This window comes from Nuphar pumila, chromosome 15, assembly GCF_984573655.1.
Source record: "Nuphar pumila chromosome 15, dmNupPumi1.hap1.1, whole genome shotgun sequence".
NCBI classification, from domain to species: Eukaryota; Viridiplantae; Streptophyta; class Magnoliopsida; order Nymphaeales; family Nymphaeaceae; genus Nuphar; species Nuphar pumila.
Genome location: NC_143263.1, coordinates 26,752,276 through 26,769,626, shown reverse-complemented (window position 1 = coordinate 26,769,626; position 17,351 = coordinate 26,752,276). Strand labels below are relative to the sequence as shown.

Below are 17,351 nucleotides of genomic sequence, written 5' to 3'. Positions count from 1 at the left end.
CATAAGTTCCACTATACTCGTTACTATCATAGAAAAGCTCTACGTAAGCCCAAGGTAAGATTTGGTCTCTCTTTTCATGTATTTCATTCATTTTGTTATTTGAAGCATGGATTTTTCTAACTTTCATATACTTGTTCATGTTTCATATTTTTCAGGAGTCTTGGGAGTGGCTCACACTATCAAGCTCGGGTTTTTTTTAAGACTCACATACAAGGTATGACCACTCGCAAGCTAAAGACCAGTGTTGAAGATTTTGAGCTCCCGGTGCAGTTGATCTTTGCTCTATAGAGGAGGAAAGGTGTGCAAGAGTAAACCTCACAACTCTCTCATCTCATAGTCAAATCCAGTTTTTCGAATCCAAAAATATTTTTCAAGCAAACCCATCTTTTTGGTTTCAAAATTTGATAATCTACAACTGCTTCCCAGTATGGCCCTACCACTTTGGCGGTGAGGTACCGGAGAGGCAGCGTCCCCTCTCTCTCTCACATTGTCTATTAGCTTGTGATGTGCTTCAGAGTTATGTTATTTCAATGTGCTCAAGACGTTATAATATTTTGATTTGCTGTAGACTTTGTTTACTTTGTGTAATTATGTTGTGCTCCAGAGCCGAGATTTTATGTTAATTTGATGTGTTGTAAACTCATGTTACTTCCTATTTTACTATTTTTTTTTAAATTACTCTTTATCTTTCAATTTTTAAATATTTCTTTTGTTTTTTTCTGATTTTTTAAAGTTTGTCCTCATTTTATTAATTTAATTAAAAATATTTTTTTAAAAATAGACCAATTAAAATCGAGGTGGGTCCAATTCGATACAGGCCCATTCAGGTATTTCTGGAGAGAAAATAATAGGGGTCCGATTCTGATACTGACAACATTGCTCTCTTTACCATTTTTCAAATGTTTTTTTTAGGGATCATTTTTAAAATGTTATAGTGCAACTAACTTTTGGCTTCCTAGTGTTCCCCATTGCTCCTTTATAAGTATAGATTTTCAGATTTAGGTTCTATATAAGTTGACCTCTCTTTAATGACTAATCATGCTCCCTTTTTGGAAATGGTACTCATGCAAATCCTTCTGATCTTAGAACTAAGGCCTCTAAAGATGCTTTCTTTTGGTGCATCGTCCCAAAGCAGCAACATAATAGTTAACCTCATAACTAGAGGCAGTTATTGCCCTCTATGGCATGGATCAACTATAATTTTTTTATTATATTTTTCTTCTTTTGAAATAGTCGAAGGGAAAACCACCCGATCGCCAACCTCACATTGGATGGCCTCCGGTTGTTAAAACCCTTGATATCCCGCTGCCCAATGAAGTGTACACCAGTTTCAATGTCGTGGCAAGTGACCCAAGAGTTTCGAACTTTAGATGTCCCGTCAACTTGGTGACATCACAAGTCGCCCCTTCCAAATGAGGTAGGCGCCCTTGTGGGGCAGATCAGCTATATATACAAAATAATTGTTGGATGAAACTACTTTTAATTATTAATAGATGTCGTAGAAAGAAATTTGCAATAGGCATCCTAGAAATTGTTATCGATTCAAACCATTTTTTTTTTATAATCAATTATTTAGGAAAGTCTTTTGGTTGAACTGTCACAGAGAAAGCTTTTATAAGAAGAAACTAAACCATTCATGGCAATTATTTGGCTACATCGAAATAAATGTTCTAGCACATCTTTCCTTGCTATAATCGCATACGTCCGGATAAATTTTGGTGACTGGCAACTTCCAAATAAACCTTCTAACACATCTTTCCTTGCTATAACTGCACACGCCCGGATTCATTTTAAGATAATCAAAACTTATTGTATTTACATAAATCATAAGAATCAACTCAGAATTTACCTTAGAGTCTGCACTACCTTTCCTCCTGTCGTATAGCTCCTCTTCTTTCTCTTAGAGATGGCCTTTCTTTTACTAGTAGTGGCACTTTTCCTCTGTCACGGAGCAGATGGAAGAGTCCCTCACACTAGAATCAACTCCCCATTGAAAACTATTTATGTTGGTGTTAAATATAGTCATCATCATCACAACAATCTCTTGTTTTACTAAAGGCTAATATTATCTGTTTGGTTTGCATTGCAGAGGGAAGACGGAGATGTGATTGATTGTTATGACATCTACAGCCAACCTTCTTTACAACATCCTCTTCTTAAAGATCATGTCGTTCAGGTTGTTTCTCATATATAACCTGTCATCCTTGTTCTTCCCTAAGCATTTTCCAGTATGTTTGCTCGTTTGTTTCATCCTAGCTTATCCTGAAATCATGTGCATGGAATTCATGAAATGAAGATGAAGCCAAGTTCCTACCCAGATGGAATCAAGGAGTGGTCTGAAAAAACAGCCGGTGCCTCCAAACTAGGGGTCGAGAGTACAGGGTGCCCTGATGGAGCTATCCCTATTCTGAGGACTCGAGAACACAGAGGCGCAAAACCTACTTATCAGACCTCCATAACAAGTAACATTACCAGTCTGTCTAATGGCAAAGAAGTTACTCACGAGGTACAGAGAGATATGGAAACATGCAAAATGGGTTGAAACAGGTTTTCTAGTACTTTTTTTTTTGCAGTATACAAATGCGTTTGGCATCATAATTTGCTAAGAATCGGCACCTATATCAGTTCTTTTTATGAAAAATGTTTTTTCGAGCCTTGAAAATTTACACATTTTTTTGGCTGTTGATCCCATAAAAACTTACTCAATTGTTGGAATCAGACAATCCAAGAGCCAATGCCTATGAAATCAAGCATGTAGATTGCATCTGTAAGGTTAAAATTTCAAAAGAAGAACTTGAAAAACTCATTTCACAAGTTTTATTTTGCATATTTCATTTTATATGTTTCCATCCTAATTCACATCATGTATATAGAAAGGTGTATCACCGAACACACAGTGTTGGATGATACACCAAAAGCACGCCTGCCCCCGGGTCGGGTCGACATGGTTACACGACACGGGTTGCGGGTTGACAGGTTCGTGTAATAAGTGGGGGTTGACGGGTTGACACGACACATTAATTTTTAAGGCCTTTATATAAACAGGTTGCGGGTTGACGGGTTCATGTAAACGAGTTGACCCGCCTGCCTAACCCGTTTATTAAACGGGTTGGTGGGTTGGCATACCCCTAACACGAACACGACCCGTTTAATAAACAGGTTAGGCAGGTCGACCCACGAACCCGTTTAAGCCAAATCCTAACCCGGCTAAGAAGCGGGTTGGGTCAGATTTTGCCACCCGGTCCTAGTTCCAATGTATATTTTACAAATCAGATCCCCCACTAGTGTGATCCGCATATATGGTCAATTTGCTAGGAACTAGATTATTAATCACATTTTTTTTGGAAGATGCGTTTTTATAGTCTTGAAAACATAAAAAGTTGTAGACGATTGATTTTTGGAATCCTCCAAAAACTTTCTTATGTTTTATAATCGGATGATTCAAAATCCAATTACTATTAAACAAACTATGCATATCATGTCAAATTTTAAAAAAAATAATAATATAACAGGAATGTAAAAGTAGCACTGACCTTACCGTTCTACCATTAGTGTGTGTGTATAGTGGGCTATTTTGCACTCTAATAAGCTTAAGTGATATTTTGATGCAGTTTGTTAGTATGTCTCCAAGAAACCCATATCCAAATTATGGCTACTTTGGAGCTTACACAGAATTGGATATATGGAACCCAACTACAGAAACACCTAATGATTTTAGTGCTTCGAGGATGGCACTTGTAAACGATGGACCCGATGGAGAGGAAGGATTAGCAGATGCTGTTTTCGTTGGATGGATGGTCTCTCTCTCTCTCTCTCTCTCTCTCTCTCTCTCTCTCTCTCTCTCTCTCTCTCTCTCTCTCTCTCTCTCTCTCTAGAGGATTGGATCAAATGGAGCTGTCTATAAGTTGAAACCTTAGCCTAGCTACACAAATTCACGTGCGCTTGAGTTGCTGAACTCTTAGACCGGATCTTCATGGTTTGTTGATTTAAATGAAATTGAGTTCTAGGTCGAGCTTGCGATGTGCATGCTGGCTTTTGGGGTAGCTGAAATTCAAAGGACTAAAATATACCAAAAGTTTTATGATTTAAGGGCACGGATGAAAGACAGAAAATAGTAAAAAAAATGCAAGTAGGAAAGAAATAATGACAACTTTTCTGATGATTCCAAATGACAGAAAAGTTTTTAAAAGGAAAGTTTTTCTAGAAAGTGTGATTTTTTATAAGAAAAACTCATGTACCTTTTTATGCAAAACACATACAACTAATGAAAGTAGGAAACTATTGAGATGGAAATCCTAAGTGCAAGTTGTATTGACTTAATCTGATCACATAAATCTGTGGCTTGTACCTTGGATGTGTTTTTCTGATACACATGCAAGTAATTGAGTTATCAAATTTTGTTGCCGTTGATTTTGGAAACCCTTGAAAAACCTTGTCACATACACATGATTCAAACCCCATTTTCTACTAAAAACCATGTAAATCATATCCATAGGGTATAGGGTTTCGTATATAAAAAAAAAATTGAAAAATTATGAAAAGATGAGCTACTTCATTAGCACCAATTATTTACTGTGTGCATGTGCACGGACGTGTACAGCTCTTTACAGTCATCAAGTGCACAAGTATTAATTTGTCTGCACTTTTGAACTGTTGCCTGTTACTGTTTTTATGTGCACACAATGCAAAGCCGTAAGAGCTCCTGTTTTGCTGGCACGATGACCGTAGGTGCGGCAGGTTGAGCCAGCGCCACCAGGTCTTCATGCTGGGTGCGGTATTTTTGAATTATAAATTCAATTAAAATTCAACATTATTCTAATGAGCTAAGATTAAACAATGGGTTTGAGTTAATGATACTATGACTTCCTTTTCTCCATCTTGATCTTGATCACATTCACTCCCCTAGCTTTAGTCTCTCACTGTCATAGTCCAGCCTAAAATCTTCAAATTAACTGTTGGGTTGTTGATTAACAACTTGCCTTTAGTCCTTTATATTTAACGAGCTTTTTCTTCTGTGTTAGCGTATCTTTGGGCTCCTAACATTCTTTCCTCTACCACATCTTCAGGTTCATCCAGCTATATATCGCGATAATAAAACAAGGACATTCATTTTCTGGACGGTAATTATCTAGTCCTCTGAACCTGTTATATAAGTCAGCAAGAAATAATTAGCATAAATAAATATATTGTGATCAATAGAATATTTTGGAAGGCAAAAATATGCAAAAATTGAATAATGAGTTTTATGTTATTTTCTTTTTTTTGAGGAATTTTGTTATTTTCAAACTTTCTAATTAAATATATTGATTTTTGTAACTAATATGGCAGTAGGGGTGGGCAATGGGCCTTGTAGCCCCGGTGGGCCAAGCCGACCCCACCCTCTATGTGCTGGGATTGGGTCAAGGTTTTAGGCCCAGGCCCATTAGCTACCTGGCCGAAAGTACCCTGGTATATACATGGGTGGGGCTCGGATCCGCTCACAGGCTACCAGGCCAACTCCATAGGTCTGAGCTACCTAATTAATTAAATTAAGTAGCTGCTTGCTTAGTAACTTTGGTAACTATTAGTTGCATTGATTATATGAAAAAATAGATGGGTGCACGCATTAGTCTTTCATTTAATTCATTGCTCTTAGTATTAGAGGAATTCAATTATAAACTATATTAAAAAATAACCTACAAATGGGTTTGGTTGGATTGACCTGCTAAACATGTGCCCATTAAGCTAATGGCCTGGGTCATGGGCTGCTCTTCAAACCTGAGCCTGTTAAGAACTAGGCCAAAACTCGACCCATTAATAAATGGACCGTGCTGCATTTAAAACCTGATGGGCCAAGCTCTAAACGGGCCTGGGCAGGGCCAAGCCAGCCCAATGCCTGGTGCTATAGTTTTTTAAAATAACTTCTACATTTGGTATGCCCCTATGCACAGACGGTGGGCAACGGACCGGGCCCGCCTGCTAACAGACTGAGTGGGCCCATTAGGAAAACCCTAGCCCACTGCCTGTGCATTAGGCTTGTGGACCTAATCGGGTGTATATATATACTCACGGGCTGGCCCATTGCCCACCCCTACACACTTATCAACTACAAAATGGACTGATTTTTTTTAGGAATAAGGGTTCTGAATTCTTTTCCTTTTTTGAAAGGCAAGTTGGGGTTAGGGGGGGGGGGGGGCTGACAGAACAAGAGACGCCCCCATGTGGCACAGGGATTCGATCCTGGCCTTCAGCTTGACACAGTACCCCGCTTACCACATGGGATACCACCACGGTGGTGACTGAATTTTTAATTCAACAACAGGAACACATTGATTGTTTATTTTATCTAATCAAAGTTTGTAAGTAGCAGGGTTATGATACTAACGCATTCGGATGCTACAACCATGACTGCGCCGGTTTTGTTCAAGTCGACACCACAGTTGTTCTTGGGGGACCTTTGGATCATACACCTCCTGGAGAACAGTCATCTAAATTATATCTCGTAATACACAAGGTAGAGAGGGAGAGAGAGAGAGCTTAATCTTGACAACATAGTTGGTTTCTCTGAATATATACATTTGCTGTTTTCTCATTCAGAACCAGAACTCAAATGATTGGTGGCTGGGTATTAACGGCAATCCACACGTAGGATATTGGCCAGGATCATTGTTTAGTTACATGAAAGGATGGGCTACTCGTGTGCAGTGGGGAGGGGAGGTCCGCAACACAAGTCCTGGGGGACACTTCACCAAAACCCAGATGGGCAATGGCCTTCAGCCTGACACAAAGAACAGATGCTTTGAGGATAACGTGAACAGAGTGGCAGCCTTCGCTTGCGTTAACTACATTGATGGCGACGGCCATTTCAGGCAGCCAGATGGAGAAGAAGTATACAAATCCCACCCCGAGTATTACTCCTATCGCAGCTGTGGGGAATCCAAATCAGACTCAAGGTACATATTCTTTTATGGGGGAACAGGGGGAACCTCATCTTAATTAGGCTGCCCACAAAAGTTTTTTAGTTCCTTTGAAAATTGTTCACTTGAATTTCATAAATAAATTGCTTGCTATTCTCTGCTTCTCATATGTATATGTACCTATATGCATATAGGTACGTCCTACGTATTCGGGTTATTCTATGGTTTTTTTAATTGTGATACCATGAGACGATACATACTCTTGTTTGACAAGATTTATTTACTATGTCAATAGATACAACCATTACCGATATGTAACATGTTTCAAATTTTAAGATGATAAAAGACCCATGGATGGGGCTAAGGATGGTTTCAAAATAGCTCAAAAAATCATACTAATGTCACTCTTTTTTTCTTATTTGAAAAAAAAAAACTCCCCAATCACTAACTGCACGGTCCTCCCTGCCCGCTGGGAAGTACACCCAGCTTGGACTTGATAGCAAGAGGCACCACCTAGGGGCTTTGAAACTTGCAACATCTGGTCAACATGGTGACATTCACAAGGCAAACTAAAGGTGAACGTAGCCTTGTAAGAGCCAACATGGTCATTTTCTTTTACTTTGGAAAAATTTCAAATACTCTCCCAACTTTTTTTATTCATCTTTTTTTTTTATTGGCATGCACGGGTTAGGCAGACCCCAAGGCAAACTAAAGGGTTGTGATATATACCGAGGAACACGCTAACGGTGTCCCGGATGGGGGCAGGTTGTATGTAAACCCCCCCCCCCCCCCCCAACCCCGAACACATGACCCGCATGTTCGGGTGTCCAAATGAGCACCACGTTGGCGCTCATTCGGCTTTCGTGTATGGAGGAATATCTTGAGACCCACAATATTCCTCCGTACACACCCGAACAGCCGAATGAGTGCCAAAGTGGAGCTCATTTGGACCCCCGAACACGCCCGGGGGGACATACAACCTGCTCTCGTCCCGGATACTAAGACCTACGAGGCTATGTAGATGGAATGACTTTCTACAAGCGAAAGTAACTATAACAGTTCTTTTAAAATGTATATTACATTCACTGTTATATTAAAAATTATTAAATACTGAGAGTGGTCACCAAGAGGGACAGCTAAGGGGGTGTTCTATGCTTAAAACCACTAACAAAAATTAGGCACTTTGATGCATGTGCAACCTGGTGAAGTTATGTTAAGACAGTCCAAGTAGGTTTGCTTGGACATTTCACCGAACACGTTGTGAGCGTCTCACCTGTAATACGTAAACAAGCAGGATTTGCTAAGGTTCGCACGAATTTTCACTCGTGAATCTGACTTCTATAATTCGGCCAGACGGTACAGACAAAACAATATCATATTTAGATTAAGTGAGTTAACAACTAACAATTCAAGCAAATTCAGTCTTCCTCCAATACAGATTGAGAAAGCTTCACACAACACTTCTATGACCAACACAGAACAGATCGACCTCCTTTTATCGATTTTTTTATGACGTATAGAATCACTAGAGGTGAACTCAGAGCGTAGAAAAGAAAAAAAAAATGAGGTAATAACGGTTAACAATCCTTAATCTAAAGGGGCGTCAAAAAACTGAACCGAAGAGGGGTCGGGTTTGACGTCAAATGCAGGAAATCAATCATACAACAAAATCCTATTCTAAGCAGAGATTCTGAAAACTGGACTAAATATTAGCACAGTAATGAAAAGCAGGAATCCAGCGTTTAGCACTAATGCAGAAACAGAAATCTAACAAAATAGATCAGTGATATTTATCTATTTGAGAATCAGCAATATCATCAATCAAGAGGACGTCAGAACTGAACCCAAGAGGGTTGATTTTGACGTCAAATGTTGGTATATATGTGACATCCACTGCTTCGTTTTGAAACTAATTTAAATCTAGGAAAATTTTCAAATACCCCATAAACTTTTCAATCTAATTCATACCAAAAGTTTGAAAGTTTGCAAATTCACACCATATTTTTAATTTGGGTTAATCAAATTGCCCAAAACATGAATAAAGGTTGGGTTGTTCTTGGGTTAACACTAACTCATGTTTTGAAATTATCATTTTACCTATATATATGATAAAATTATTAATTTATCCTTATTTTACAAGACCATAGGACCTACAATTCAAAATGATACTTGAACTCACAACCTCTTTAACATAAAACAAAATGCTAATCACAATATCAAATACTCAAATGTTAATAATTAAAAAAATTTATATAACTAGGCATAAATTCCAGCAAACCAATGAACCCCACTAATGACCCAGCCCACTAATAGTACCACCTGCTCCGTGTTTGGTATGCATAAAGCTTCAATTTTTCAAATATAGAATTAGTTGTGCTGTTAGTGGGTTTGGTCAATGTTATGTTAATAGTTTTTAGGGTTGTTAACGGGTCTGGTACTCAACCTATCAAAATCTATCTAAACCCAATAACACAATAAATTGTTGGGTTCAGGTTTTGCCAAATCATGCATAGCAAACAAGGACCTGAATTTGTCATTATTGTTTGATTGGCTTGCATGAATTTATACATGATTATATTTATATTTTTAAGTTATTAACAAATGAGTATTTGGTGTAGTGGCTAGCGTCATGTTTTAGGTTAGAGAGGTCACAAGTTTAAACATCACTGCAAACATTATTTTTTTACATTAAATGCATTTTATTGACAGCCTTATGGTCAAACTTTTAAAATAATGGTTAATTTGTAATTTTTTCTTATGAGTTATGAGTTGTAGGAGTAAAATGATAATTTTAAAACATGAGTTAGTGTTAACATAAAAACAACCCAACATTAATTCATGATTGAGGCAATTTGATTAACCCAAGTAAAAAACTTTGGTGTAAATTTGCAAACATTCAAACTTTTGATGTGTGCATGAATTAGACTGCAAAATTTAGGTGGTATTTGAAAATCTCCCTTAAATCTAATAGGAAGCTCCAAATATATTCAATCTGAAAAACAAACGTCTAAACAGTGTACAAAATTAGTTTAACGCACACACAACATTCCTCCTGTATAAACTAGTTTCAACAAGAAAATTGTCTAATCTGGCATAAAAATCAAATTACAGCAAAATATTCCTTCTTACACAAAAAAAAATCAAATCAAACAGAAAAGGGGATGAGATCAAATCTGTTAGCTCCGGCAAATGTTAGTGGCCAACAGATTTCCTTCCTTCTGCGAGTTCTTAGTATACACATGAACCCCCACAGGGTTGACGACCAAAGGTCTTCACACAGCTCATGCTCAAGTGACCACGATGGGTTCCTTGCTCCTCCAAAGAGATCTTCACAAAACAAGCTTCCTTTTTTTTCTGTTTTTAGGTCTTCTAATAGAGAAAGAGAGGATCCAATGTTTCATAAGGAGAGGCTCTAGGGTAGTCGCATCACTAGGCCCAATGGGAAGGATCCAAACCCATAACCTCCTTTTGGTCCAATAAGGCATGCTTCCCTCATTGCTTTCCAAATCAATTTCCCCTTGCTTCCCTGCATCACTTCTCATATCTAATTTGTATCCTGGTAACTATGAGTCACCCACTATTAGTTGGAAACTAGTAAACTCCGCGTATCTGATTCTGAATTTAAAGAGCTTCTCAAAACAATTGTTGATCCAGCAGACAAATTTGAAAAAGGAACCAATGAACATTAGGCACCTAAGATCTCCTTGTCATTGCTAAGATATATTACCTGACATTATATATGAACACGTAGAGGATTCTTCAAAGAAACACACGACATTCACACTAGAAATCAATGCAAAGTCTAACAAGATTGCAACAATGACTGCTTGAAACGGATATGAGGAGAATATGCTTGGACAAGAACTATGAATTATGCTTTTCAACTGTCTATATGGCATCGTCATGTTAGTAACCACAAGCAAAAAGATCTTAGAACAAAGATCTTAGAATTTTTTTTCCAATTTTGTGCTATCATTGGTTCATTAGGAAATGAAGAACGGAATAATGGAGCCTGGACATATGAAAATGCATATTTAAAAAAGATTAGACAAAGAACTGAAGTATCATCTGCATTTTCTGCTTTAATATCTTCTTTCTTCTCTTTATTCTCTTTCCCCCCACCCTTTTCATTTTATTCTTTGCAAGTAGAGCTGTCAATCCCCCCAGCTCAAAAGGCTTAATCCTTGGAGCCTGTTCGTCATCTATTGAATCAATATCAAAGGTATTATAGAGAGAAGGAAAATTCAACCTATATGCATTTTCATTTATCCTCTTGAGGACTATGTCTATTTGCCAATTTACCTTGCATATTAGAAGGTATTTTTTCTTTACATAGGATAGCCCAAACAAAATCATTGGGTTCAAAGATTACCTTTTGATATCTTTTATCCACAACTGTGTATATTTTGATGTGTTTACAATGATATTTGGCCTTACCTTTTCACAAACCTCATGAAGTGCATATTTATAAATAGGCCCGGCTTAAGTGATTGAGGCTAAATCACTGTAAAGAAAGGGTGAGAACCATACAAAATTTCAAAGGAACTAAAATCAATAGATCCATTAAAATATTTATTAAATTCAAATTCAACTTGTGACAAAATGCTAGGCCAAGACTTAGGTCAATCACCAACGAGTGCACACAATAAGTTCAAAAGTGACCTATTGACAACCTCAGTTTGGCCGTCAGTTTGTGGATGCTGCACATTGTTAAAGTGTAGTGAAGTGCCCAACCTTTTCTATAACTATTGACAAAAATGACCAATAAATTTAGAATCCCTATCCACTTAGAAAAGCCATGCAATTTATATATCTCTTTGAAAAATAAGTCCATAATATGAGATGCATTCATGATTTTCCTATAAGGTATAAAATGCATCATTTTTTAATACCTATCAACTACCACAAATACATAATCTAATCCATGTGTAGACTTGGGTAGTGGTAGTACAAAATCCATATTGATGTCTTGCCATGAATTTTAAGGAATTGGTAAGGGTAAGTATAATCCAGTGATGGACGCAGACCCTTTAGCCATATGACAAGTTCTACACTTATTTAGATAAATAGTGATGTCCCTACATATATATGGCTAAAATTATGATGCATAAATAAGTTGGACAATTTTATCTCTACCAAAATGTTCCTCATTATGCATTTTTCGCAACAAGTCTACTTCGCACAGAACAATCGGGAATATTGTAAGACCCACAATTTTTCTGAAATGTTAATCAAAATAAAGAGGAATTTTAATATAAAAAATCTAAGTTGTGAAAATATTGATTTAGTATTTAACTTCGCTAATTAATATTGTTTATATTTTTAGAAATTTGAATTTTAATATTTATTTACCAGAATGATTAAACTAGTGTTTAATTATTAAATAATCATAATTAGTTTAAAACTATGCTTAATTAACCCTAAGTGGCTAATTACTTTTGAATTATTACCTAAGTTATGATTTAAAATTAAGGAAAAATATATTAAAGTGTTAATGTAAAAGTTTGGACCTAATTTAGATTTGGACTGGATCCAATTGGATCGGATCAAACTAAAAGATCCAAAGTAGAAAAAGTCATGAAATAAAATTTCTAAAAATAAAGTAAGGACTAATATAAAATTTTCATAAATTGAGGTTCTTAAAAGGAATATCAACAAATAGTAAAACTAACAAATATTAAAACATGACAAAAAGGTAACTAGCTAGTTAAAGTTAGTTGAAATAGAAAAAACTAGAGTTTAACCAAGGGGGTGAAGTTTTTGTCTAATCATTGTCTTGGGATTTGTAGCCAATAGAATTCCACCAAGATCCCAAGAAGAATCCCAACAAATCATAGGAAAATCCAAAGTTAGAATCCTTAGCATTTGTGCAGGTTTTCATTTTGGTGAAAGTCTTCACATGTTTATGGAAGTCAAGGGTCATATATAAGAGTTTTTTTTTAGAACTGGGTTTGGATTAATCTCAACCCTTCATTCTCTTACAAATGATCTAAGCCACACATCTCAATGTAATCATTACCTCTTGCATATAAATACCACTCCAAAAGGAAGAGGAGAGGCATCCAAGAGCTCTCTCTCTCTCTCATCTCTCTCTTTTTCTCTCCCTCTCCCACAATTTTGGTGTTTTTAGTCATCTTTTCCACTTTAGTGTAGTGTAGGGCGCCCATTGAGGAACTCTATCATATATCATTTGTGAGTTGAAGATCTAAGAGTGAAGTAATTCAAGCTAGTAGCAACAACAAGATAAGATAAATGGATTTATATTTTATGCACTTTGATATTTATTCAAACTCTTCTCTCACTTATTCGCTCTCTCTCCTCAACCATATAAACATGTGTTTCATAATACATGTGGGTATGTTGACAAAATTTTTATGGTATGAACCATGATTATTTTATTATATATACACTTCTTGAACCACACACGTTTTTTTGCAAAATCCATGGTTGAAATGGATTTGCACCAACTATAATGGTGTTTCATCATTTCAAAGCCATGATCAATCATGAGTAGTGACTTACATTTTATGAGGTTAGCATTCTAGAAATTTATAAGCATCTCACAAATTTTATTTCTCTCTAACCGAATAATATGTAAGAACTTATCATACTTACTATGTGATGTTTCTCAATTATAAGGTGGTCTTGGAAATTCATGTGAATGTGATAGAATTCACAAATTGGAAAACAATTTCTTATGTTAATAAAAAACTCAAATAACTCATGAAGGAAAGAGTGTTAGATAATTATCCATGACTTACTGAAATTTCTTTTAGCTTTTTATTGAAAGAAAGTTATCTCAATAGATAATGAATTGTTTCAATAGGTGAGAAATCAATATACATATTTATTATAATGCTTCTCTTATTGCTTGATATTTCACTCTTCAAAATTAAAATAGCAAATGTATTTAAAACACTTTGTCATACATATTTTTGAAACACTAAAAAAAATGTGTGCATGCAACAATGGCTGGTTGGATAGACCCGGTCTGGACCCCAGTTGTGGTCCAAACCAAGCCTGAACCATGCCAAAACTAGACATGCCTGAACCAACAACTAGTTCAGACTTGGATCCATTTGGGTTGGCATAGACCCACTCGAAATTGAGCAGACCGGTTCAGGCAGTGTAACAGCCCAACAGATTTCAACCCAAAAATACTATGATTTTTTTTAATTAACATCTTGATGAATCTCTTTTTCTTTTCTAAAAATAATAGTGCAATGATCTCATCAATGGACTCGTTTCAACCATACTAAGTACTAGACGGCCCGCCTGAGCGCAAGTGTGAGCATGTCTTAGCCTCTTAATACCAGATCCAGTACGAAACCGCCATCAATAAATTCGATTAAACCGTTACATAAGAGAAATTATTAAACCAAGTCTTTCATCATTGGCATTGTTTTAACCAAAATAAGATCTAGGGAGTCAGCCTGCACATGCACTGACGTTTAATAACTTTGTAGAACAAAGTTCAAAATTAAAGCATCTAAATGATAAAATCCTTAAGTTATTACTTATGTGTGTAAACACAGTAGAAATGTATGGTTTTTGAAAATTAATTTCATAAACTAATTTCTTGGTTAAATCTCTCGGGCACATTACATTTCAAAAATTACTACCATCATATACCACAAATAGAATTTGACTAAGCATAAAATAATTACATTTTAGTATTCAACCATTAAATCAATTATTCAATTTAAATAGTCATTCAAATAATAAAAAAATATTATACTTTAAACGGAATAAGTAGCCCTAGGGATAAGCGTGCATAACCCCCTCCAGCATCATGCACTCGCTCTAGCCATCACATATTTCGTAAAAAACATTTTTATTTTGAAAGAATGAAACTTTGGAATTTGACTTATTCACCTTTCTGACAAGGGCCTTATGCAGCCCTTACTGTGCAAGTAGAGCCTTCACCCTTCTTTGCCATAAGGAGAAGTTTTCTTTGCCATCAAACCTCTCCACCTCAAACTTGGAACTAACTAACTTAGAAGATATGATTATCCACGAACTTGCTCTGATACCACTTGTAGAGAAATGAGAATAACAAAAATTGTGTAAAAATAATATAGGATCTAACAAAGGCACAATCAAACCACTACACAAGGGTTTACGTGGTTCGGTCAACACGACCTACATCCACAGGGTACAGAGAGAATAATCTACTATAATAAGAGTAGAGAGTACAACATCTAATAGCTTATCCAAAGCTAAAGAAACCAGCATCAAAAGAATCACAAGAAGAGAAGGATACAAGATTACCTCTCGGGTGCATAACCTGGGTCAAAACCCACACCACAACCAATACCTCTTACCGAGGATCAATGTGTGGTGACAAACCTTCTTCCCTTCTCTTCTTTACTCCACCCTCTCTCTCTTCTACTTCTTTTCTCTCTCATCACTCTTCATGCAGCACACTACCACTACTCATAGCTCCCATCACATCGACACACCTCACTGTACACTGCCCCCTCCTTTTTATAGATGGCATAGAGCCTTCTAGACATGAGCCTTCTAGATTCATTTAAAAAACCGAAGACGTTTTGGCCCTTCAACTTATTCTGCATTAATAGAGAGCAGTGGAAGGTTATTCCACTGCTCCACGTCATTAATGAAAGGATAGGGTTGAACCCAACATTTAGCCCATGCATAATCGAAGGGTCGTATGTGCTCCTCCGTGCTTGTCAATCGTAGAAAGAACTACCTAAGCCTGGGGTGAGATTTGGTTATATTTTTTTTGAGTTTTGGTGACTCGCTTCTTCTAAGAATCTTTGTATGAGGTATACTCACATTCATAATGCAAGCTTCAACAACAACGATCTCTAGTCCCTAATCCAACAGATCCCTGCTCAACGGAAAATGCGCAAAGTTTTGAAAAAAATGATTCTCATACTCTTTTCAAATTAGGATCTAAATCTTGAATCAATTTTCTAAAATATTTTGATAAAAATCTTTAGTTTTAGCTCTTTAAAGATTCAGGATCCACGACTATACCAACCGAAGTTATGATTAAATTGAGCATGCAGGCAGGTAATCATTCTTAACCATGAGAAAGACACGAATAATGGTGGTTTATAAGTGTTTGCACTTGTAATAGCATTATTGAACACACATAACGTGTAAAGTTAAACAATCTCCGATCACTTGTGAAGCGACTGCCAAATATCTCACGTTTGTCATGTCCCACATCACAGTAAAGTGTGCGGTAAACGATAAGAAGTGCCTTGGTGAGCAAACACGATAATGCGGCTGTTGGTAGAGCATGGATCATCTGACATATAATGGGTTTCATCCTACACTTTAATCCTAATTAAAACCATCCAACCAATGGCTTCACTAGGATTAAGTCCACATTTTCACTTGGATGTGAACCACACCTAGCCATTCAAATGTGTTAGGTGGATAGCTAGGATCAACATAGATCTTATAACATAATTTGTGAGAGGATGAGAACCTCTCTCTCTCTCTCTCTCTCTCTCTCTCTCTCTCTCTCTCTCTCTCTCTCTATGTTGTCAATATCGGTATCGGTCTTGAATCGTTTGGCCACCTATTCGGCTACCATTCAAGTGAATCATTCTGTATCGGTTACAAAATAAAATAAAAAATAGTACATTGTTAATCATAACATGGCACATGGTCAAACTATTAAAATAATATTGAAAATTAATTTTTATAATTTTTCTTTTATTAAAAATAGTTTATTCACCCCTGAATCGTATCGATTTTCTGCCGATATGATGTGTATCAGCTGCAGCTGCACCGATACTGATAACATTTATATATATATATATATATATATATATATATATATATATATATATATATATATATATATATATATATATATATATATATATATATATATATATATATATATAGATAGAGAGAGAGAGAGAGAGAGAGAGTAAGGAGTTTGACTCTAAGTCTGACAAATGCGCACCATTAATCACGCACGTTAATTTTTGCAAAAATGACCCCTTTAGCGACCGTCCTGGACCACCGCTAAGGGGTCATTTTCTGCCCAAACATTTAGTGGTGGTCTCACAGCTAAATGTAAAAAAAACACAGAAAAGGGGGATACGGCATGTCCGGCCACATTCGACGATTGGGCGTTCAATGATACACCCAATATATATATATATATATAACCCTATGGATATATCATGTATGCAACATGATCAAAATAATAGGAATCTATTAGAATTCTTTTAGGATTAAAAATTTTGATTATTGTAGGTCATTGATTTTTGAACCCCGGGAATATCTGGCATACATGTAGACAAAACATGATTCAACCAATTCTATTAAACCAAACATGTACTTCACATCTAGGTTACATGTGAAAGAATAATTAAAAACAGTAAAATAAAAATGAGTTTTTCACTAGAGGATTTGAAATTCACGAAGGTATCAAGCATTATCCTATACATAACCATCTTTTATACC

At 36.4% G+C, this 17,351-nt stretch overlaps 1 protein-coding gene across 1 annotated transcript in view; it reads left to right on the top strand.

Moving 5' to 3' along the window:
- The window catches only part of LOC149814898 (uncharacterized), a 30,962-nt gene extending 23,987 nt beyond the window's left edge, over positions 1-6,975 (top strand). The window contains exons 6-10 of the mRNA XM_089990439.1: positions 2,090-2,176; positions 2,297-2,506; positions 3,612-3,797; positions 6,350-6,481; positions 6,577-6,975. Of these exons, the coding sequence (XP_089846565.1) occupies positions 2,090-2,176; positions 2,297-2,506; positions 3,612-3,797; positions 6,350-6,481; positions 6,577-6,975 (1,014 nt within the window). The remainder of the gene's footprint in view (positions 1-2,089; positions 2,177-2,296; positions 2,507-3,611; positions 3,798-6,349; positions 6,482-6,576) is intronic.
- The last annotated feature ends 10,376 nt before the right edge of the window (positions 6,976-17,351 follow it).